At 37.1% G+C, this 26377-nt stretch overlaps 1 protein-coding gene across 2 annotated transcripts in view; it reads right to left on the bottom strand.

Moving 5' to 3' along the window:
* LOC134745634 (protein trapped in endoderm-1) overlaps window positions 1-26377 on the bottom strand; it is a 49551-nt gene that overhangs the window by 6602 nt on the left and 16572 nt on the right. For both annotated transcript variants that reach the window (XM_063679746.1, XM_063679747.1), the window contains exons 2-4: window positions 15446-15700; window positions 8107-8353; window positions 467-569 (exon numbers count right to left, since the gene is read on the bottom strand). In XM_063679746.1, the coding sequence (XP_063535816.1) occupies window positions 467-569; window positions 8107-8353; window positions 15446-15563 (468 nt within the window). In that variant the 5' untranslated portion in view covers window positions 15564-15700. The remainder of the gene's footprint in view (window positions 1-466; window positions 570-8106; window positions 8354-15445; window positions 15701-26377) is intronic.

The raw sequence follows: 26377 nt of genomic DNA, 5'->3' as shown, positions 1-26377 counted from the left end.
CCCAAAACTGATAGGAAAGAAAATTAAACGAATAAAAACGATTATCGTTCCAAAAACTTGTTATTTAACTGTACAGCGAATAAAATAATGTAAATAAGTTTTATTAAAAATACCATAATTTCAAAATGAAATACCCGTATAAAGTGACGTCACATAGTTTGTGACCCCCCCCCTCCCCCTTGTCACAGGATGTCACATTTTCTTGACCCCCTCCCCCCCTAAACGTGTGATGTAATTAATGGATGACCCCTTTGCTCAAAACCTCAAAGTAAGCTTATAAATAAATTAATATTTCATTGGTTTAAAAATGTTACAAGCTGGTTCCTCTATGAAAATTATTATTAAAATAAAGACGTGCATTATTTAAGTAGTATATTTTTTTCAAAGTAAATCAAAAGTAATAAGAGCAAGCAGGCAATAAAAGGAATTTGGAACCGTCCATTTAATATGTATTAGTCAAACCTACCATGAGACCGAAGGACACAATCCAGATGAGTAGTAACTGCACCCAGATCTTGGTGGTGGTGTAGATGGAGGCGTACATGTCATAGTACGCGATCAGAGTGTATCTGTAACAACACAATTTCACCTTTACCTTTAACACAATAAAAGACAATTATTATTTTGTTGAGTACTTTAGGATTCAAGCTAATTTGGTTGTTATGAAATGACCAGTAAGTGTAATTGTATAAGTAACTAAACCCGGCTCAACAATTAAAGACCGTGACGATTGGATCAAAATTGATATCCTGCGTTTACAAACAGACATTGCCTGCAACTAATTTGATAGATTTGTATTTCGCCAAGGTCCCCTACCGGTGGGAAACTTTGGAACTATTAAATACGTAGGTATTTAACAAAAAAGGTCGAGTCGGACTCGCCCACCGAGGGTTCCGTACTTTTTAGTATTTGTTGTTATAGCGGCAACAGAAATACATCATCTGTGAAAATTTCAACTGTCTAGCTATCACGGTTCATGAGATACAGCCTGATGGCAGACAGACGGACAGCGGAGTCTTAGTAATAGGGTCCCGTTTTTACCCCTTGGGTACGGAACCCTAAAAAGAAAATAATGGATTGTTTTATTTATAATCGTTCTGTTTAAAAATTTGAAGTCCACTTCAGGTGCTTCCTGTTTTAGAAAATATGCTATCCATTCAAATAAAACTTACAGACATCGATAACGTTTTGCAATTAGGAACATGCATGAAAAATATTTCATTAAGTATGTTTGTTCAATAAACAGGTTCATGAACCCCAAATTAATGTAAAATGTGAAGTCGGCAATTATTTCGTAATATTTCTGCAGCATGCATGTTCCAAATAAGTACCTAGTCTATTCGTGTTTAGACCCAATATTACGTAATCTAACAATCATCATCATCATCATAATTTAGGAGCATGACTCTTGTCGGTAGAGTATACGCCAATTTAACAAACAATAGTCGTAAATGACCCTACATGAAGTGCAATAAATTAACGCTTTTCAAACCAGTAAGCCCGTTATCACTTGTTTTATCATTTTATCGTCAAGCAGCACTCCCCTTATCGCTGTGGGAAAGTGGCAAGACAAACACTCGACTGGGGATAAGATAATTATGGTATTAAAACAAAGCTTGGCAATACAGGATAACTAAGGTTATAAAGATGCTTTCGTGTATGATGCTGCTATTTTTAAGTATAGTTTATGTGGGATGGGAATCAATTTAATACAAAGTTGTATTTTGGGTCATTTTAAACACAGCGCCCGCTTAGCTATTTCTGTTGCCTGTTGTTGTCTGTACGACTGTTCGATTGTCTCATTTCGTTAAACGTCCGCACATACACAATTTCATAATGGAATCGGTAAGCCAATGTCCTTTGATCTCATTTTTGCGTCCACACCAGCACACCACACCATTAAACTATCAATTTAATCAGATTGTTCTAAAAACTGTGCACATTGCGTTCGTTTGATTTTCAAAAATAACAAAAACATCAGAAGTTTTAATGCCATATATTATGTTTCTTTAATATAACAGATAATCACAAAATGTTAATCCTGCCATTGTGTATTCCTCACATCTTGAGATAAACAACGCAAACAACTTTTGTTACGAGGTAGTGCATAAAAGAGCACCAACAAAGACCATAACGAGCACACAATAGGGTCGCCCATAACGAATGTAAATGACATTGCTGATGTATTTACGAATACGAATCTCAGAGTTTACAGCAGGAGACGTTTACGAATACTGATGTTACTGTAGATGTAGATGGTAAACAACAGTTACAACAAGTGACAGTTACAAGGTTTGAAGTACATATATAAATAAATAAACGTAAATACTTACAAAGAAATATACGCGGCGAATGAAACCAAATAAAAGTGTCTAAAAATAAAAACTTAACACTAATTTTTAAATACTGGCAACATATTAATTCCCTTTCCTTTAATTACTTTCTACCTTTTTAAAAGAAATGGCACCAAACCTTCCATCATGATTGGAGAAAAAAAAACATAGTTTTATGTAATTTTTTAATTACAAATACAAAATATAGTTTATTTCCAGAAACATTTACAATTTATACTGACCCCCACACTAGGCAAAGCCTGTCCCGTGAAACTAAACTATTATGTTGAAACTAACTGCAATTTCTTTAATCAAACACGTCGCAGATTTAAAAGACGAATAGACATTCAACTTCCGACGCGTAAAGCGGATTTTTTTTTACAGGTAGGTTTTATCAGTGAAATATCCAAAACTTCTCAGTGTTTAAACGAGTCGATTATTTATGTAGAGTCAGACCAAGTAAACTCCGCACGGCTTTTGCAATGACAAAGTGTGACAATGTCATCATTAATGCCAAATTTCTAAGACACTATGAAGTTTATAATGACATTCCCTCACTTTGTTCTATTTAAGTCGGTGCAAAGTTAGCTTAGATGGGCTCGAAACATTATTTTTACTGCGTTTTTGTAACACAAATGGCAATGTTATCCAAGACCCTATAAGTCCTATAACCCGTGACCGATGACCGGCTCATCTGCAGCTCAGCCAGCAGCACTCGAGCCGAACAGAGCGCCTTTATGCGCCGGCTGCCGACCCCGTCAATGGGTTTATTTTTACATGAACCGTGGAGCTGCAAGAAACAAAATGCTAGCGACTTCTTGCTAACGTAAGAGACTTCGTAATTAAAAAAAACTTACTCTTAAAAAAAATTAAAAACCAAAAATGTAAGTAATAAAAACTATCTTATTACATTACTTTTACTTATTTTACTTACCTACTTTATATTAGAGTTGCCATTGTGTGTGGCTATTGTCGTGTAGAGTGGCTAGACATACAACAGAGCTCATATTTATAATTAATTACTGATCTTGAACAAGTTTATACAAAAAAAAAAAAAAAATTTACTTCGTTACCAGGCATAGATGAAATATAGGATAAAACAAATCGGTTTCACTTACAAATATGAGAATTTGATTAGCAGTAGCCCTCTCACTAGGTCAAGCCTGTATCGTGAGAACTAGAAAATTCCAGTAGATTTATCAATAAGGTGTTGCGAAAAAAATACAGATAAAATACGAGTTGCAAATATAAAAATGAAATGATTTCATTTTAATGTGTCATTTAAAGAAGATGCATTTAAACGATAGACACTTGACGAGGGTACGAAAAACGATTAAAAGTAAAATTCCCAAAAAATAAACATTTAGGCGCGTCAAAATCGCATCAGCTTATGACTTAACCTTAACATCCTTACCTCATTTTTGTTTCAGTACTTACAACCGCTCATAGTAAAACTAAACTCTACACCAACCAAATAAGGCTCATTTTCAAACGCTCTCACGCTGTATGCACCAGATTTTTATGCATGTAAACCGATTTTATTCGAACATAAAGGCAGATTTGTTTTCTGACAACACCATGTATCGGTGTTAACTTAAGTGTGCATACAGGATGACCTTAGCCATTGGACAAACCCTGAAATCCCACGTAGGGTTACTTCTCAGGAATGCTCTAACGTTAATATTTTTTTAATTAGAACAAAAGATAAAAAAAAAAATTCAAACAAAAGTTATTTCCAATAATCGACAACAAAAAGAAACACACTGTATTAATCATTGGCAGTGCTTTTGACAATTGTCAATTTGCAGTTTGCAATGTCATAAGTCATAATCGTATTAGTGTCATAAATGAAAAAAGATAATCAAGAAGGTCCAAGAAGGTTTCATACTATTTATTACCTCAGGAGCTACTAACACATACAGGCTGCTCCAAAGGAAAAAATCTTGATTTGTTAATTTCTTCGTAACCGCTACACCGGTTGTTATGATACTTTGTACACTGGTTCTAAATACCCTAATGCATATATGTACATTTCGGCCGTGTCCAATGGCTAGGGACACCCTGTATACAAAGGACCTACGTCATTCAGTAAGACATTGTGGTGGTTACGATCATGGTTATGACTCTGGTTAGTTTGGTTTAATGGAACGATCATAAAGTGGAAGGAAAATAAAGAGGATTTTTATTTTTCGTATTTGGAGCAGCTTAAGCGGCTCTCAAGCTGGAGGTCGTTGGTTCGAACCCGGGATCGAATCAATGGACCTGATTTACGAACACGTTGTGAGGAAAACGGAGTAATCTTATTGCCTAGTTTCCCCTCTGGGTTAAAAGCTCAGGAGGCCTACTCAAGATGAAAATCGTATGCAGAAATATTTAAAATGAATTCTTCCAATCTGGACATTCTTGGGCTCATTCTACTCAGAATCGAAAGCATTCTCCATCCTACCATTAAAAAAAGATGTCCCAAAATGTCCATTCTATTACGTCACGTTTTAGTGTGAATTTTTCTCACTTGTATGTGCGTGACGTAGTGGAAAGTACAATTTTCGTACAAATTTGAGACATTCTTTCAGGATCTGTTTCTCAGGTTTTCAATATTTATTTTAGACAACGCCCCGTCCTATGATAAACGTAAATAATGTATGAAAGAAGCGTTTTTTTTCGTCTCCTGCAATCTATTATGATCTTGGCTAGGGCCTCCAGTTATTGGGCAGTTGATTTCGTTAAAACCAATAAAATCTGTGCCAATAATTGGAATTAAGGCCGTTCCATCGGTTTGCCGCTGTCTCTGTCACATTTCGCAAGAAAGAACGGGAAAGATCATGCGCGCCAAGTGTCAATTTTGATCGAATTTTGTCGATTTTTATTTATTTTAAAAACGTTACCCAATAATATCGAAATTCGAAAGCTATTATAGTATCACATAATAAATAACCGAGTAAAGTTGGATTAAAAGTCCGAGATAGAGGTTACTTAGGGAATTAATTGTATCGAGCGAAGTGTCATAATTCGTGTATCGTATCTATCGTATCGTGTATGATATTAAAGATAAAATAGTCAAGAACTACATTTTTTTTTCACGTCTACGAATATCAACGCCTCTTAGAAAAACAGGATCATATAAGGAGATTTTTCGCCTTCTGGCTCAGGGAACCGCCTTAATAAAAAACTCATCATGAAACCAGGAAAGCACTAAGAAGAACAAAGTGTACCACGCGCTGTTTGATTGCGTAAAATTTCTTATGAAATATTTGTAATAGGCCTTCTAAATTCGAATAGGTTGAAGAAAAACTTGTTCAAGTTCAATGTTTTTTAAGAGAATAATAATTAAAGTTTCACAGTCAGTGTACGGGATTAACATCTTGACATGAGTTACGGGTTGTTGTTCACAAGAGTAAGCAGTTAAGCACATCGCTACAGTATTAACCAACGTAAGCTGTGTAATAAAAACTGGCACACATCAGTCCGCCGGACGATATCGGCCTGTCAGTTGTTCGGAACTGTCAAATTTTTGTCCTAACTGACAGGCCGATATCGTCCGGCGGACTGATAGTCAGTGGGCCCCTAGTTTTTATGTGCCCGACGCCCCAACCACAGGGATCTAAGGAAATTTTTGTCAAAAATTTTATACTGTTTTTTTGATCACTCCGAAATATAATATCTTCTGTGTAAATTAAGAATTGTTGTATATTTACTAAATATGGCATTTATACGTACTTACACTACATCATATCCAATACAATTTAATAATCCTAAATCAAATAACTTTAATCAAGCAACGTTAAGACTTTGATATGATACGAAGGTTTGTCTATTTTGACATTCATACCTAACATAATACATACGTGGTTATACTTAAGGGGCCCACTGACTATCAGTCCGCCGGACGATATCGGCCTGTCAGTTAGAACAAAAATTTGACAGTTCCGAACAACTGACAGGCCGATATCGTCCGGCGGACTGTTAGTCAGTGGCCCCTTTATTAATCATCAAACACACCGTACAATAATCTGCCCTACATAAAAGAAACAAAGCTGTATTTTACATAATTTCGTAACAAAATGTAACTGTTGTCTGCAGCATTTAAGATCACAATAACTTCAATTTGATATGAATTGAAATGTTGTAACACAAATGGCCTGCATAGGGGTGTCTAATTGATACACGCATTCGTTTTCATTTGTTTTCGTGCGTAGAACTGTCAGAAGATAGATGCTTTATTGTCAGAGTGTTTATTAGGGACCTGTCCTTATAGATATTAGGGACAGACTGACAGAACAGAAGGGTTAGATAAATTGTTGTGAAGTTACGTCCTGAACGCTATACTTAGTATTATTTACAACGACGGGACTTAATCGCGTAAAATAAGTTTTAAATTTACCTCCGACGTTTCGAGGACGGCGTTGTCCCCGTGGTCTCGGAGAAGACTGGCTAAAGTTGACATCAACATCTTCTAGGCGCGCGAGGTTTTCGAACTACCCGCACTTAATCTTGTTTATTAACTTGAACGTTTTGCGCACTAGGGATGTCACCGGGTCGACACACAACACTCACAATATTCGATTTTTCAACTTTCGATATTTGTTTTCGCTTACACTTACTAAAGTTACTAATGACTGGGTAAATGGTGAAAGTTTAAATCAGTGCTATACTTAGTAGAAATAAGGCCCTAGAAATATACCTACTCTGGCGCATGGCATGAGAAATAGCGCACAACGTTAACCCATTCCAATCCATATCAATTCCTTGAACAAACCTGACCAAAGTTGAACGGCCGTCGTCTAACACCATGCATTAATATTAATGCAATCTAAATCTAAACTGTCGTGCTTGCGGGCCATGATTTGAATTTAATGGCTTGTATACCTGTTTGCTGGGGAAATTGTTGACATAAGCTGTATTTTTATATTCCAGAAACTATTGGGCAGTTCGATTGGGCAATTAAACTAACCAATCATTCTAATTTTGTGTCAATTTTGTTTTAAAATGGTTGGAGAACCTATCTATGGTTGGCGAAATTGGGGCAATTGAATTGTCGGAAAAGTATATAGATTCTGGGATATAAAAACAAGGTTTAACTAGCTCCTCACTGATGCCGATTGTCCCATTGAAACACCTAACGAAAAGTCAAAATAATAAAATCCAGCAGACGGGTTTTCTGCAGAGATCTAATTTAATTAAGGGTTTAATCAGAAACGGTTATAAACGGTTATTCAGAATATATATCAAACGGTTCAATCATCCGGATATGTCTACCGTAGAAACGTGAACCTAATTGCAGTGTATGTATAAATCAAATCTTATCCTTTAATTGGTCACTAACATCACTCACGTGCCTCAAGTCATTGTCAATGCAAGCTTTAATGAGCCATGTGAATGACACTTGAAGAGGGTTCCCGGAGTTATATTATACCTCTTGAGAGTCTGAAGGGCTTGAGTGTAATTTTCTCAACCGTCATCACTTATAACAATTTAAGGATGACTCACGTTAGACCGGGCCGTGTCCGGGCCGGAGTGTCCGGCGCTTACTTTTATATGACATGACAGGTGATCACGTGATGCTTTCCATAGAAAACGAAGCGCCGGAAGCTCCGGCCCGGACACGGCCCGGTCTAACGTGAGTCATCCTTTAAGGAAGCCAGATCCAGTGATCGAATTTTGTAACTTTCTTTAGGGATAATTGACAATTGCCCAGAACATCAGGTCGGACACGCAAAGGGAGAGCACGAACATGATTGTGACTTATGTATGTATGTAAAGTACATAGTCTTACCTGTTTATTGTAATAGCCACCATTGACAGTAGCGAAACTGCTTCATTCCCGTAGAACACGAAAGCGAACATCTGACACAGCTGCTCGCCTAACCCCCAATCTGCTCGTATAAACCTCCGCGCAGTCAGTGGTAGGTTTATTGCGCAGAACATCAGATCTGACACGCAGAGGGAGAGCACGAACATGGTCGTGACGTGGGTCCGGAGTTTAGGGTGCATGAGGAGGGCCACGGTTGTGACAAAGTTGCCTAGAACAAAAAATATCTGTTTAGAAGGGAGTTTCGTCTTAATCTTTGGAGCAGTGACTTGGGTAAGGCTTTAATGGGGATACCAGATACAGATGTCGAAAATGCTCACAAAATGCTACTATCTGTGGGACTGGCGCCAAATATGGGTAGAGTCTGTCTAAGCTAACTTTGCACCGACTTGAACAGAACAAAGTTGCCATTATTGATGACATTACCGCACTTTCTCATTGCAAATGCCTTGCAGAGTTAGCTTTGGTTCGACTCTACTCGTTCTCCATGTAGAGTCTCTGATAGTTGTGTCCCTAGTAAGGTATTAGGTCAACATTAAACTGTTTCATTTTCGTCCATCTAAGACAACCATAAGCTGTTATTTCTGTGGCTTAAGAACTTGTAAGTTACCTACTCCCACTAAAGGACGTCGAACTTAAAGATGTCCTTCTGTTCTGTAGGAAAACAAGAAGATTTGAGAAGAGTGTGGGAGATGCTGCCGGGACAGTATCCTGGAGCTCCAACTTCAGGGAATTGGGCTGAATGAACGCAACAAGCCGACAGCCCGCTTGCTCCAGGCGGGGCGTCCCTGCGTTACACTCACATAAGTACCTATCCCAGGTAGCATTGTGACGTCAGTGACGTCATATTGGAGTAACAATGACGTCATTATGACGTCATAAAGACGTCGCTGACGTCATGATGACGTATAAATGCTAACTGAATTGCCTCGGTTCCAAAAGTAGCTGAAGAGTTAAGTTGGGAGTTGGGAATGAGAATGCATCCGACCATCAACAGGATATACGTTTGTTTGCCACCACTGTGGTATAGAAGACAAACAACTGCTAATATCCCGCTAATGGATTAGCCACTCAACTCGATTGCTAAGTGCTTTGCAAAATGGACGCCATTTAAATTGTCGATTTATTTATAGCAACGAATTAACAATTATAACAAGTGCAACCCTTTCGGAAGTTCTGCAATTTGTTTTTTAAGTTGTTGTTTTCTGCTGGTAAATAGGTAGGTACCTACTTACGTGTGACTTGTGAGTCAATCAGTCAGTCAGTCTTGTGGGGTAATCTAGAGGTTCTATCACGAAAACCGAAAAAATAAATGTAATTATCTGCCCCTCTATATATCGCTCGAATATGCAAGAGCGATAAGCGAAATTTCGATTTTCGTTTTTCGCGGTATAGGCCCTTAGGAAGTCAGGTCATGACTTCTTTCGGCAAGTTACAACAGAGATACGGTTTTAGAGACTGGAAGGTTATCCGTTACTTTTCGGAAGACGAGATAATGCATTTGTTCTGTTAATTAAGATACAACAAATGTGTGTTTAATCCCTGTCTCATTATTTATTCATTATTGCTAGATAGAGTATCTACGCTAATTCTATAATTAGTCTATCTAGCTGTATTTTAGCAGAATCTCTGATATCCCGTCTTATCATCATTCTGAAAGTACGAAAGTAGAATACGTGGCATCAACAAAAATACCACGAAATCGTGCTCTCTTCAAATTGGGAATCGATATAACGATATTGTTTGAGAATTTAAGTAATATATTGCTTAGTAACTAAGGATCGAACGTGACGAGAACATTAATATAACGATGTCCCCTGACAGCTAGGGGCTATAGGCATGAAGGGACGACCCCAATGTTTAGTTGTTTACTCTAACTATGCACGAAATGTTGCAATTTAAGGGGACATTACAATTATATTGATTGGTGTGATGTTAGCGTAATTTGAGTTGACCAAGCACCGACATACGAATATCGTATTCGAAGGCAAGCCGTTAATTTCTTTATTTTATTCATGAGCTGTGAAAAAGTGCTCTGCAACTGTCACAAAATTGTGCAAGTCTGCGGGGGTCGAGTTCTATCAACTCCCCGCCGCAGGCGCAACCCAGGTAGCATTGTGACGTCAGCGACGTCATATTGACGTAACAATGACGTCATAAAGACGTCGCTGACGTCATAATGACGTATAAATGCTTCCTGGGAGGCATCAAATCAAACTTACGAAACACTACTTATATTACGAAAACTTACTCTCATGGGTTCTATTTTACTGATCAAAGCAAGATTTTATATTTTCAGTGATATTTAGGCAGCAACAAGCAACACTGAAAAAAACCGGACAAGTGCGAGTCGGACTAGCCCACCGAAGTTCCGTACTTTTTAGTATTTGTTGTTATAGCGGCAACAGAAATACATCATCTGTGAAAATTTCAACTGACTAGCTATCACGGTTGATGAGATGCAACCTGGTGACAGACAGACGGACAGACGGACAGAGGAGTCTTAGCTTAGTAATAGGGTCCCGTTTTTACCCTTAGGGTACGGAACCCTAAAAAGGGGGGATTCATAGTGACGTCACTTGAGACTTTATTAGCCTTTAGGTAAAGCCGTAGTATAAGATATTTGATTGCTATAAAATAGGCGAACTAGTTAACGACTCGAGTTCTGGGGCCCGTTTCTCAAAAGCTTGTAACTTGTTTCACTTTGTGACAGCTTTTATTAGAAAGGGACTTCCACTTGAATTACAAGTTACAAGTTTTTTAGAAACGGGCCCCTGTAGATAAACTAGTAGGCATTATGAAAGTGACTGAAACATGATCCCAGTCACCTAAATATTAAAGTAATACTAATAGCACTAACACGCTACACTGGATAAGTAAATTGTTACGTGCGTGTACGTTCCGTTACCGTACAGTCGTCTACACACTAGTAATGTGCAAATTGCAGAATATTCTCTAACGCAGCGTACTACGTAGGCGAAGTAGGCGAACAACACGCGAACGCGAAGCGAAGCGATGCGGTGCGGGGTGAATCAATCCTTTGATACCTAATATACCTATAGAAGTGTCCTACGTGGGCGATCTCGTTGCGAACGCGAACGCCGCACTATCGGCCCGAAGCGCCGCTTCGCATCGCGTTCGCGAGTTGTTCGCTTTCGCTGCGTTACTATGTTATAGTTGGCTCTAGAGAAAACAAAAAACACGAAACCTAATTTATTTGGTAAAAGAGCTTTTTAAAAGATCATCGATCATAGGGATTGACGTACTTTTTTCATCGATATCGATATTAATTCTCCACCACGGATGTCATTCCCGTACACGGCATAAATCCCGTCACAGACGGAGCGATAATATATCGGCAGATACCGTAGGATACGGCATCTTTCGATATCTTTTACGTACTATTTGACAGTCCACACACAAAGCTGTAATATATATTTTGGTATCTACGATATCTTAACGCATATATACCTTTAGATATGTTATAGCTCGGTACATTACGATATATATTTTGGTATATTTCGTCTCTCTCACAATGGAAGCGCTAGACAGAAGCGATATATATTTTGGTATCGTTAGCGTATATGGTGCTTAGCGATACTCTTAAGATATCTGTCGGTATTTGCCGATATAATTATCGCTCCGTCTGTGACATGACGGGTTTAAATAATGATATCTCAGACATTTGTAATTTTGAACGATGCGACCGCTTAGCTACATAACGATAGCTATAACGATGGTACTAACAATATTGTATGGTATTTTGAATGTTCTGAAATAAAGATATTTCTTTTATTTTTTATTTAGCGATTTCCTTATTTATGTTAGTGACTGTACTCGGTGAAAGTATATCTTGTTAGTCCGTCTCGTTTAAAAGATTCCCCGAATTCGAACCCGCCTACTCGTCTTGTCGTTAGCTGACGTTTACTTTAATGCACAAATATGACGTGCCCAAATTGGGAGTTGGGTTTTGGAGAACTTTCAAAAAGGACTTAGGTAATATATTCCTTTAGGCGGGCCAGGACAGATTCGTATTAAATCAGTTGAGGTTTAGGCCTTAATCCGAGTAAGTACGACTCTAAGGTTGCCAGTTTCTATTTAATTCGGATTCTAAATAGGTTTGATTATGAATAGGGCATTTTCTAAGTTATCCAAGTTCCTAAAATGTTAGGTTATTAAAATCTCAAATTCCTAGCACTTCAGATTCTCATTATGCCGAATTCTGAGTAGGACAGAAAATTACATATTGGAATCTTAGTATGTGTAATTCCGAGTACGACCGATTCGATGTTGATCGGATATGTGAGTGAAACCGTAAAATTATGAAAAGAAAATGAAATCAAATAATATGTTTTGTTATCTTACGAGTGCTCAAATAAGTTGTTATAATAATTGAATTTAAAAATACCGACATCCATTTTTAATAAAAATAATATGCTCGCTTATGGATTACCTGTAATTTATGTTATTAATTACTAAAACTTTGTTTCTCGCTTTAAGTGATCTATAATCTTAGAGAAATAAATATATTTGAACTGAACTGATGTTTAACTTTGTATGTATTACGAAAATTAAATTTGACTTTTTAGTTGGTAAATCTAAGATACAATGAATATTGATTTTATGGGCTTAAATAATTTAATTAAGTATTGCTAAACAGTCAAAAATCTGACCACAAAGTTGTTATACATATACAGGGTGTTTTCTTTAGGGTTCCGTACCCAAAGGGTAAAAACGGGACCCTATTACTAAGACTTCGCTGTCCGTATGTCTGTCACCAGGCTGCATCCCATGAACCGTGATAGCTAGACAGTTGAAATGTTCACAGATGATGTACTTCTGTTCCCGCTATAACAGCAAATGTGACGTTTTCAATCAAAAGGTACTACATTGTCGCTTACCAAGTTACCATAAGGATGAAAATTGTTTGTATCTTTATACGAAAAACCTGTCAGAGCGTCCTTATGGCAAGCGACAATGTGGTATTTTTTGCTTCAAAACGACACAAATACTAAAAATTACGGAACCCTCGGTGCGCGAGTCCGACTCGCACTTGGCCAGTTTTTTGTAATTACCGGCAATATTTTGCGATGTGAATACATAGGTCATAGTGGTCATACTGTGCAAGTTTTACTATGGGACCAACCCCGAAATCGCGAAAAAAAACCTAAATATACTGTGTACTGTGTGTAAATCCAATACGGGTAATAAATTAAACCAGATATAGAATTTATCCGTCTAATCATTAATTAAGAAGTTTAAGGTGACTAGGTCTGTCCTTTGTTTGGGAATTTAATTAATCAATAGTTCCTATCATTATCATCATCATCATCATCATAGGCCTTTCAGTCTATTGCAGACTATACAAACAGTGTCAGGAAGGGTGACAACGTTTTACATGGCTGTTTAAGCCAATACGGAAGTGGCAACCACTAGAGCGAAAACTCTTTAGGAGTATTCCAGCGTAGCAAAACCGTCTCGTGTGATGCGGAAGGGTCCTGGATTATCCCCAGGCTACCATTCCCCCCACACAGTCCAACCGCTCTAATTGCCCTAGTGCAATAGAGCCCAAGTCAGGTTAAAAAAAAAGACCGCAAGACAGGCAGGTGTAGTTCCTACCGTTATTAGAACAATTGAATAAAAAAATTGACTTTAAAAAGTTTATAATTTATATTTAGTTCATATAACTATGATTATGTTTGACAGGATGTCCGCACGTGCTTCGGTATTTAAAATAAGTGAAACATTCATGTTTACACAGCTGTGCTACTGTTTTGTTTAACACAGTATATTGTTTTATCTGCATACATAGCATTGCGCTTGTGTTCTTAACAAACCTAATTGTAAAAAAAATTATCATATTATTTAATAAATCACTTCAATAAAATGATTTAATGTGTACAAAATACTGATTTCCCTCTCCGCACATACGTAAGTCTTTTTGTTAAAGTCAAGGTGAAATGGAGACCTTCAGTCTCGCTTGGTCAATAAGGCACAAATAAAGCCAATATTTTTTCGAGAAATACATGTCTTATCAGCAAATAAATTTCTAAAAGCCATAAAACCATAAACACCTTAAATGCGTCATGTTAGTCCTGTGACACTCCTGTCCTGCCAGCGCCACTTAGCGCCTCAGACCGATAATTTGACCGATTATTCGGACACTAAGTGATAGTGATGTTTGCGTAAGTACGCTTATCGTATCGATTACTTATTTTATTTTAAGAAAATCGTGTCAATTTTATTTGAACTTTATAATGTCACGTTTTGATTACGTTATGCCGAATTATCAGTCAGAATGCAATGAATTATATATTATTATATACTGTCGTTTTGAATATGATTGTATTTTTGTAGGTTTTTATTTAATGTTTTGGCCGATTGATATTCAACAGTTTTAATTTAATTCATGAATTTAGGAATTAGGTACTTTGAGTTAGTAATCAAATGAAATTAGGCGTCAATTAATTACCTAGTTTTCTTTCGTAAAACGTACACTTCTTAACTATAAAAGATACAGTTGTGCAACCCGATTTGTTGACAGAAAAACTCATTTCATGTGGTTCAAAGAACGCGTTATTATGACGCTTTGAATTCGACGCGTAAACAAACGGTCATCGCTTTTGACGAATAATATACACGTAACTCGAACACGTGGGTTAACCATCATACGGACAATAGGTCATCACCAGGACAATATGGTAATTCAAGATACGACTTTTAATTATCATTGTTAAACCGTAGGTATAAGTTATTTAATTGCAAAAAATAATGATTATGCGGTTGATATTTGAATGAAATGAAAAATTTGCGAATCCGGAAACTCTCGGTAACAAAATGTACTCGTTTCATTTTATCTTTCAACGTTTAATAAGAGTTTCTAGACTTGGCTCCTCAACAATGGTCGAACATGGTGCCTATATTTATATTTTGGCATTTTGGGTGACTACCATAGTCAAAGTCTCACCTTACTCCAATTATATGTAGTTAAATCATGATACACACATGATAATAATATAAAATACTTTATCGAAATTAAACTATCATGAGACATATTTCAAAATATTTCGATCAGTACGGTTTTACTCACTATTAAAACACACAACACAAATAACAAAACATGAAACATGTCGCCAAAAGCGATTAAAAATAATAGTGAGTGAAACCGTACTGATCTAAATATTTTATATTAAAATAATGAATGTGAATTCGGGTAGGTACAGATACCCTACGTCTTTATGGAACAAATTAATTATTTTATCAATATTGTACATAAATAAACCAATAAAGAAAGAAAACTTACCAACAACTCCCACTACGCTGAAGATACACGCACACACGGCCGCCAAAATGGTCGCTTCTCTCGGATAAGAGATCGTCGCCGTCGAGTTCACCACCACAGTCAGATTATCCAAATCCATCTTGACGAATATCGATAACGTCAGCACATCACTACACTTTTGAAATCGGAACTTTCACTCGGCATTTCTGTTTTTTCTTATGGTTTGAGTCACTGTTTTATGCGCCATCTGGTTGCTATCGCTGCATCGTGTGACGACTGAAACAAATTGATAAATAGTGTTATTGTAGTGTGGTGACCATTACACTGTCATAGGTTTCTACTTTATTTAATACTAGATTTTGTCTGCGACTTCGTATGTGTAAAATTATAATTTTCGTGATAAAATGAGGTAAACGAGAATCGGTTGACAATTGCGACCTGTAGAGGAGAACATCCGGACATAGGAAAGCATTTTTGCCCAAGCTGAAACGGAGACCTTCCCTAAAGCTCGGTCAATAAGGACATAGGAAGGACGAGAGCGGCCACGGGGCTATAATTTTGCTCCACACTAAATTTCACCTAAATCCATTCGAACGTTCAAGTGTAAAGAGTTAACAGACGCACATGCAGATAAGGCAGTAGTAGTTTGCATTGAATGACAATGTTTTTCTCTTATTATTATTGTATTGTGTTTAAAAACTTAAAATCATCGATGTCAGGGTAGCTGACATCAAAAATAGCTGATAATGAAAAAATCAACTTTTAACTTTAATGAGGCTAAAAAGTTAAAAATCCCAAATCAAACACATTAGGTGGATCATCTCGTCTTTTGAGTTTTTAATAAGATATGATGGCAGTATATAATTAATAGTAAATAAGATTTTTTAATCTTATTTCTTTCGTCCAGATACCGCTGGGGAGACAGTGTAGAAGCGGATCTGCGTCAGCTTCAAGTCTATAATTGGCTTGAAATGGCGCAGGATTGGGAAAAGAGGAGTGCTCTCGTTTCGGAGGCCAAGACCCTCTTTGGGTCGCTGAGCCATATCAGTTAGTTGGTTATTTCTTTCGCAGTCCAATTCTATTAAATGCCAGTTAATCGTTCCAGTAGCTGACTAGTTGAATTGATTACCTCTATCGTAAGAAAATGTCTGAAATGCTGTCAAAAACGCGAACTGGTTGGCTGGCCCGACTAATATTACACTTACACCGTTAAATGAACTAGCGATATAGTCATTAAGCCAATACAATCTCTCATTTTAACAGTAAATAATGTGTTTGTTTTTGTTATTCATGCATGAGGTGTTAAATACCCTAGAACACCAGTGGACCGGCGCCATATCCCGGTCGATCAACAAAAGTAGCTAAACGGACCAAGTATCCAAAAGGATCTGTACACAACTCTATGGATATAGGAATAAGAGCGTGAGCAGATAATTTTGAGCACCTTGTCCGCTTAGCAATTTTTTGCCGCCAGCCAATCACGCGAATACTTTGCATGGTTTATGCTGAATGCATATACAATATGGAAAGTTAGCCACTGACATAGTTTCCTGAATGCATTTACCTAGTTTTTTTTTGTCTAGTAGTAGTGTTAATATTTAGATTATCTAACTAAAGATTTAAATTGACTCATTATTTTTTCTACAAAGAATTTTGATTAGTGAAAGTGAAGTAATCGTTACCTAGGAAGTGACTGTAGAAATTGCATAATGTAGTCAATTTTAACATAAATAATAAACTTAGTTCAGCTTTTCATTAACCCTAAAAAAAGACAAATATATTTTGGCAAGAGATTGATTTCAATTGGATGTCCCAAAAACCCAGTTTCTGGCAAAAACCGGTTACGGAATATTTAGCCTAGTTTCTTATAGAAAAATTAAACTGTGTAAAAATCACTGCAGTCATCAAATTATTTGCGTTTTTCTTTTTCACACTAACTTTAAAGTTAAACTAACAAACGTAATCACAATATTTGTTTTCCCTCTGGTTTTTCAAGATAATAAAAAGATTCAACTAATAAAATAATAAAGAATACCTGACAGTTTAAATTACATTATTTTAGTCCCACGAAATAGATAATTGTAAAGGTTTTCCCCAAAGATTAGAAATTTACTTACAGTTCCCCGAAGGGGAATCAGCCTGATTACAACCAATTTAGATTTATAGACGTATTCGTCAATTAATGATGTTATAACTATATATTGATCGTTTAAACACTTTAAAAACACTTTAAACTAGATACTATGATAAACAGATGTCCGTTCTTAGTTCTAACTCAAACATTTCTACAATACGTCAGTGAGATCAAAGCAATGGAAATTGGCAATAGTGATAGGGCAACAATTTGAAGTGAATTAGGCACCCACTAGTCAACATTTGTGAATAAACAATATTTCATATTTGATCATTTTTATCACGGTATAAATACGACCATTGCCTTGGGTTTGAGATAAAATCCCAAAGTGTGCCCTACTGACCCTTTTATAAGTAAGTATATAGTAAGTATTTTCACATATTTTCCTCAATACAAAGACGAGTGCCGATCTCGACGCGTGCGCACCCAGCGTTCCCCACTAATACGCTTCGCGCATACAAACTGCTTGTAAACTTAGGACTACCATACACAAGCAACGTTTGTGACGTTTTCAACTAAAAGGTAACACATTGTCGGTTGTCGATTTCAAATTGATGCTTTATGGAAATAGCGCCTTATTGACAACCGACAATGTGGTAAAGTACCCTTTTGATTGAAAATGGCACATTTTATAACTTAACGTAGCAAACAAGCGGACGGCCCCTATGATGGACTGACTCCGTGGGTATTCTGAGAATGTTACGAAAAAATAATTTATCCATAGTCGATAAAATATAATATTCTCTCCCTATTACATTTAAATTTTTGCTTTTCCACTTTCTATGTATAGAGTAATAAGAAATGTATATAAAACAGTTTCTTCATTTAAATACTATTCTTAAAAAGTTGTAGAGCTCCACTAAGAAAGGATTTTTGACATTAAAACCTTAGAGAAAATGGGGAAGATTTTTAACAACTTTAGCCCGAAGAATTTAGAAGCCTTAGAATTCAAATAAAACGTTTCTGTAGTGTGTAGACGCCCTTATCCGATAACGACTGATGTGTTCTTACATCACTTAACGTAATACAAACAATCATGCATGCAATCGTGACATTGCATTCTGAACTTTAACTTAATGGGGCAAAGTTCAAGTTGATCAGGCTACAAGTTGATGTTTACTTTTGGATAGTGTATTAAATTTACGTTTTGAATACATTCGATTGATTTGGTTACGTAAATACTTACAATTATTTTAAAGTGGAAATATACAAAATAATTAATTAAGAAATGCATAGATATAATAAAATAGTAAAAAAAAACTGTAATAAATAAATAAGGTTTAGGAAATGTCTAATAAAAACCACAAAATGTTATTTAAGACTATAAGGTGATTATTTGATTAATTATAACAATAAGAAAATATATTTTTATCTCGGTAAAAAAAAACAGACCCGGTATCGATTAAAAACGAGCAAAAATGTAAAAAGTCTTGGGGCAGCAAAATTTCCATGGGCAAAAAAACATACATAATATAGATTTAGATTTATTTATTTCATGATAAAAATTATGGAGCGCGAGCCAGGCGCAAATTTCGTCAGTCATCGCCTCCCGGGCGAAAACTCGTATAGCGGTTAACGGCTATGTATGATGAACCCTCGTGAACGTCAGCTGCCGCTCCGTTGGTGGGTTGAGGAATGGCAGCCACCGAAACGCGTAACACGGTCTTCCCACCGCGATACAACCGGCTGACGATTTGTTTTATTAACAATAGCATCTAAACTATCATCTGACAAAGTATCAAACGGGAGGCGATGACGCCGATGACTGAAAATAATTTTCTTTTTTACATGTTCATGTGACCAGCTGACGGCCTTTCCACAGCGATACAATCGGCTGACGATTTTGTTTATTTACAAAAGCATCTAAACTATCATCTGACAAAGTATCAAGCGGGAGGCGATGACTAAGTTTTTTTTATAAACTTTATTTGCTGCCATTCCACAACCCACCAACGGAGCGGCAGCTGACGTTCACGAGGGTTCATCATACATAGCCGTTAACCACTATACGAGTTTTCGCCCGGGAGGCGATTGGTCATGGAAATCTGTTCCTGGACCGCGGTCTATTACACTATAAATTTTCATCAATGTCAAAATTATGCTTATCTTCTTATCAAGATCATAATCACGCCTATTCCCCGGAGGGGTAATAGGCAGATGGTATATTTAAAAGAAAAAAGTTAAAAACTTTGTACTGCCGATTTTGTGACGTCACAGTTATCCCCCCCACACTCTTAGAAAGTGACAAGTTCTTATTTCGTACTCAGTAGAGTCTACCGAACACAACGATACCATTTGTCGGTAGAATACTGTCCAGTCACATCGAATGGTGTATTAGGCCCTCTGGCCGCTGTACTAATATTAAATGTATGAAACCGATATATGCGTCACAACCAGACACAACACAACACGACACGACAGACAAATGTGAACCAGGCTGTATATATCGGATACATATCATGCCTTGGCCTAGTATGCCTCTGGTTAGTATTACGCAGTTTACATTATTTACGAACAGCGAGCGTTTGAATCGTCAATTTGTTCAAGTGTTTGTTTGCCTCACTAATCAGCTAAGAGCTGAATAGCTGATACGTTTCGATCGATGGGTTATTAGTTAATGACTACCTGAATGGCTGACCTCTAGAAGTTATACATACGCAAAACCAAAATTATATTGCCATGCAAGCATCTATAATTGATAGGAGAATACAAATAAGTAGATCTCGAAATATTTTAGCAATGTGACAGACAGATGGACGGACAGAGTGGAGACGGAACCCTAATAAGGAGAGGCACAGGAAGACCAAAACGCAGGGGCGTAGCTAGAGGATATGGCGCCCGGGGCAGTCACCAAATTTGCGCCCCCTGACGACTGACAAGTTACGCTACTTACGCTAGTTACGCTACTGCCGAAACGTGTATAGACCAAGCTAATGAAACAGTCAACGTAGTGACTTATCAGCAGCTCAAAACAGTGGCCGAGAGAAGAACGGAATGGCGATTATTCCACCGACAAGAGTCAAGCACCTAAAATTGTAACGATGATGATTAAAATCTCATTGTACAGCAACTGATTTGCTTTTGATTTCGTCCGTGAATCTCTTACAGTTAAAATGTAATTGTTAGTGACGTATTCACTACAAGTGCGTTAATGTTTAAAACATTGTAAGTTAAATGCACACGTCAGATTTTAGTGTTCTTATGACGTCTTCTGTTTTGTCCGTCCCTGCTCCCGTTATCTGGGGTCGGGTCTCCTCACATTTTTGCGCCAGGCCCGTCGGTCCTGGATTGTCGGTTTTGGCAATTGGGTTTTCTTGAGGTCTCTCTCTATGTTAGACCACCAGGTCAATGGCCAGTCAGTGTTCTTATGACGTGATTGGCTAAAAAGGCACGGGGTTGGCCAATTAAGCATTTAAGGATTTGTTACGATGTAACGTCATTATAAAAGGTAGTTATAAAGTTACGTCCTGTTATTAGATGTATAATCGTATATTGTAAGATAACTAATCGTATTAAAATATCATAAGCTTTTCCATCATGTCCATCAGTCATCACAGCTAGCAACGACATTACCACATACCTACATATTCAAACTTTATAACCTCTAAGTTAATTTTTAACAAGCAGAAACGTCTGCAATCGATGCTATTAAGCTTAGAATAAATTGAATTTCCAATATGACTTGGAACTCCGGTGGCCGTTTAAGAAGTGTAACACTCTTACGGTAGATGTCGCTAGGGTCCCCTAGACCCATATAGTGGGAAGATTTGCTGACTATGGATGAGGTCTTGGTGGCTCAGTTGGCAGAGCGCTGGAGTATCGATCCAGAGGCCGTGAGTTCAAGTCTCACCCAAGGCAGTAATTTTTCCACTTTTAAATTTATAACCTCTAACTAAGGAAAAAAACACCAAATTAAGAAATGAGAGGGGCAACTGCTATATAGTTGTAAATAGTATTTGCGATAATAGTAGCAATGCCGGAACTAATTTGAATCACTTAGCCTTCGAGTGTAGGTAAAGATAAGACGTAAAACTTTTTTTGGCGTGGAGTAGGTAGGCAAATGTGTATTTACATACATAAATTTGTATCTACTCCTTATGAAGCGTCAAAACGATTCGTCAACTGGCCAATGAGGGCTATCGTTTTTTTGCTCACCAGTTGGCGCCTCTGTTCTTCTTCTTCTTTTAAAATTATGGCTTCAGCCCAGTGGGACTATTTCGCCAGTATCAAGGTATTAAGAGGTTTAAAAACGACAAAAATTGTACGGTTGTACAAGACAGTGTACGGTGATTTGTTAGCTCTTGTAAATCGATAGCTAGACTTTACAAGAAGCACGTGGACTACCGGCCGTTGACTCCAAGATGGTGGTTAAACGCGCTTCAAAATTAATTCTCTATTCACTGCACACTACCACATTAGTTTACTGTATAATAAGCTATCGATATTACACTTTAAACAATAATAATGAGCAAAAAACAAAGTAATTAATCACGATGCTAACTATCAAGATGGCGCTCGAACCGGAAGTCCGGCGCCTCTGTTGATGGTGGTCCAAAAGACTAAAGAACAGCTGTCAGTCATTGAAGTGACAAGTGACATTTGACATTTCGAACTATGGAAAAGACCACCATCTACACTAGCGCCCCTAGCGGCGAATTCATACGCGTTAGCCCTCATTGGACTATTACTTCTCATCTGTGTGCCTATATAGCAGATGACAATCGTACATCGACAAACGAAAAGAAAAAAAATCTATCAGGATGACAGATGCTTTGAAAGGTCACGGACTATTTACATTATTTTTACACACTTTTTATTATTACTACACACTTTTATTTAGCTTCACACATCAAAAGTGTTTTTATTTTTATTTATTTATTCAAAGTCCCATTTCGATGCAATTCATGCAATATTCTATACATTGCTAACTACAGAGTATACAATAAAATAAATTCAGTCAATCGACCAAATACCCCAATGTCGCGAAAATTTGCGAAAGCATACAACTTCTTGAATCGTCTAAATGGGGCTTTAGTTTCTATTGGCGTTTTCAATCAACAATGGTCTGAATGGTCATCTCCGCTAGGCCCCTAGAATATAAAAACAGAGCTTAAGGAAATTAAAATAAATAAGGGAAACTTTAATATTGGATTTGGGAACCATTATTGAGTTATCGTGTTCATGGTCCGATAACCATTAAGCCGCGGGGTATTGTTATCTGCACGGTATGGGGGTGGATGTTTGGCCACATGGCGAGATACAGAGAACTGCTTTGCGTCTTGCACTTCACTATATATCGCACTTGTAGGTAGCAACTGTAGCAAGGTGCATGTTGCAGGACTTAAAGAACATTCTCTAAATTTTCGAGAATTTCTGAAAACTTGAATGAGAAAATTCTCATACAAGTTCCCGTTCAGATTAGGGATTATTACTCAATGTCCTAACTGCTGACAACTGTATCATTTCATATTTACGTCACTCATTGGAGTCTAATTTTTCCTACTGCACCCACATTCGAGAATTTCTATGTTTTGCCCTATGGTTGACTGGTAGGCATGCCTTAAGGCCTTAAGTCCGCCACCAACTTTTTTTTATTGTGCAATAAAGTTTAAATAAATACGACCCTGAAATCACGAAAAAGAAATTGGCTCTTTCATATATTTTGGCTAATATTTTATATGGGAGAGTATTTTTTTTTTCAGAATTCAGATATATTGATACAGTATAGGGATGTTACAATACATTTGTTTTACAGTTCATGAATCTAGCTTGCATGCAAGTGTGCAAATTTAATGTCAATGAAATTACACACAATAAATCTAAATCAATATAAAATGTCAAATAGAAATACTTAATTGAAAAAGTTAACATAATAGGCATGAAATAAAACTATGAAAACGGATTATATCGCGTATATTGAATTTATAAGTAAGTTTTTTTTAGTATGTGGGTATTTTTGCACTTTGTAGTTTTTCCTCAGTCACCCGTTGACCACAAACGCTGTAAAGGGTTCGAAACGTCGGGATGTATTATAAATTCCATATACGCGATATAATCCGTTATCGTAGTTTTATTTCATGAGTAACTATTGCGGTAACCGAAGACAATATTATAATAGGCATATCACAATACAATTCGAGATTTATTTTTCGCGATTTCGGGGTTGGTCCCATAGTAAAAGTTTCTCAGTATGAACATATTATATTTTTTTCTAGCTGATCAAATGCGCAAAGCTCGACCAAAACAGCACGCATGCCCCATTCCCCCATTTGCGTAGACGAGTTCCAGTTTGCTCGGCATTCTCGGCAAACATACTTACTGAAATTTACGGGGACTGATTTACAATCCGCAAACTCGGTGTGTGCTCTTATTTACGGTTATGAGCAAGAACGTTAAGTATTGTCAGGAGACGTAAACATGCTAGCATGAACATTGTACAGGTGGCCCAAAAATTCGTTGACATATAGCGAATTTTCGGATTCGCGTTTCCCGGTAGGTCCTCTGTAAGCAAACCGCCTTGATGCATCAATGTCATATTTTATTATATCTGAAAACCTGTTGAAGGTACGTATAAGTTACTCTATGGTTTACTAAAAAGGCTAGTCCTGCACTCTGGTGGCAGAACATTGCAGTAATACCTCCTATTTTAAGTGCTTAAAAAAGCGATGAAAATAGACCTTATCCACCACTTTTCCACCTCTTTTGTACATACTAAGATTGGGGTGAAGAAAATAAGTAAATGAATTTATATTTTTTGATGATCGCGGTAGATCTCAGCCCCTAAACAGGGGGGTGTGCCTGCGCAGTTTAGGTATATTTGGCCGGCGCACCGCCCGGGAAGGTGTATGGCAGTGGGCTGCCGCTCGGCTCGCACGATAGTCGTGTCACGTGGCGTTCGCGCAAAATTGAAAATACGCAATGGCTTCGAATCCTAAATCGCGATCTAATCTGTAATCTGTATAAAAGATGTTCTGTTTACGGATGTCTGAATAAACGGAAGAACAAGGAAGCAGAAAAAAACATATTTTTTAAATTCCGTACTATATTGACCGACATATTTTCAAAGGAATAAGTACTTCTGTGGCATACCTACTTCCGTGAGAATCAGACATACTATCTCCGGCTAAAAAAATTATGTTTACAGAATCAACGTTTGTAATTCCTACATATTTATCTTAAAAATAATAAATCAGTAGGTATAGGTACAAAAACTTGTCAAGTGACAACCCCGTGCCGACACTCGCAGCTCGGTCATAAAACTGCGGCGCGCAAAGAAGATTCACGGTTCGTGCGCGGTTATAAGTTTCAATTTTGCTTGCAGGCGGCGAGTCTAGGTATAATTTCATACCTAAATCTGGCTTTTGTGAAGGAGTGAATTTTCTGTACCGTAGTACTATTAGTTATTCTGTGACGTAGACTAGTAACTTATTTTCTGAAATTTATAGGATTCAGAATAAATAGATACAACCAGCATAACAATAGTTATTTGTTTTACAAGGGGGCAAAGTTGTTGTTTAACCTCTCGTGCTAATATTGATACCCGAGCTAATATTGATTGAAAGGTTCCAAAATTCAACCACGAGAGGTTCGAAGAATAGTATCTTGAGCATTGCGAGGGTGATGATACAATTTTTGCCACCGAGTGAAACACAAAATTGGACATGGAAAATACTAACGGTAAAAATAAATATCAAACAAAATCAAAGCAAATCGATTCAAAATGAATTTTATCAAATATTTCAAGTCAATTCTACCAGCTAACATAAGGAGACAACTCAAAATTTGCATTTGATTACTTTGCCTCACATGTGAATAAAATGCAACTTTCTTATCAGTTTTTGAACAATCAAGAAGTACACCCCAGGCCAAAAGTATGGAAACAACGTTGTTTTATTTGTAAACTAAGACTTACATTAGGCAAACCCAAAAGATTAAACATACACGCTTAATATCAAAACATCCTGAAATATTGTCAAAAAACTAAAAAAATAAAGTAGGAAAAAATTACATAATTATACCTACCCTTTAATTACATGACAAAATGTTGAATTGGCCACTATCACAGCCAGAGTAATTTACTTTTAAAATGTTCTATTATTATTTTTACCAAATTGTCAATGAGTAGTATAAAATCCATCGCTTAAAAGATCACACTTTTCTATTGAAATACAAGCTTGTTTCCATACTTTTGGCCTGGGGTGTAATTTGTTTATGGATTCGTGTCATGCAGGTTATCCGTGGTCCTCAGTATGTACTCAGCTAAAAGCGCTAAAAACGGCCTGTAAGTGTAAACACTTCCTATCGATTGATGACGATAAGAATATCGTGTGCAGTATGTTAACTTAATAGGGTCTACCCTAGTCGGTAGTGACCCTGCCTACGACGCAGGAGGTCGCGGATTTAAATCCTGGTACGGGCATTTAGGGTCTCCCCAAATATATTGACGCGGATTCGGCAAAAGCCGATAGAAAAAAACCTTTATTACTACGTAATCCACCATCCACCATCTCTCTCATTTCATGTTTCATGGCATGGCTCTGCCATTTCATGTGATGTTGAATAAAAATGTTCTATGTCTATGTCAATAAGAGCGAAAAAAGCGTCAGCGCGTCGGCCGATGCGAGCCGAGCCGAATGACGACTGTTTCGATCTTATTGCGCAGACATAAAGGTTTTTTCTGTAGGCTTTTGCCGAATTCGCGTCGATAAATTTGGGGAGACCCATATTTGTGTCTTCATCACAGATATTTGCTCCTGAGTTAAGTATGTTTTCTATGTATTTAAGTATTTATCTATATCTTTAATTGATATCGAAATCAT

Source organism: Cydia strobilella, chromosome 11 (genome assembly GCF_947568885.1).
Source record: "Cydia strobilella chromosome 11, ilCydStro3.1, whole genome shotgun sequence".
Taxonomy (NCBI): Eukaryota; Metazoa; Arthropoda; class Insecta; order Lepidoptera; family Tortricidae; genus Cydia; species Cydia strobilella.
This window is presented reverse-complemented; position numbering and strand designations above follow the sequence as displayed.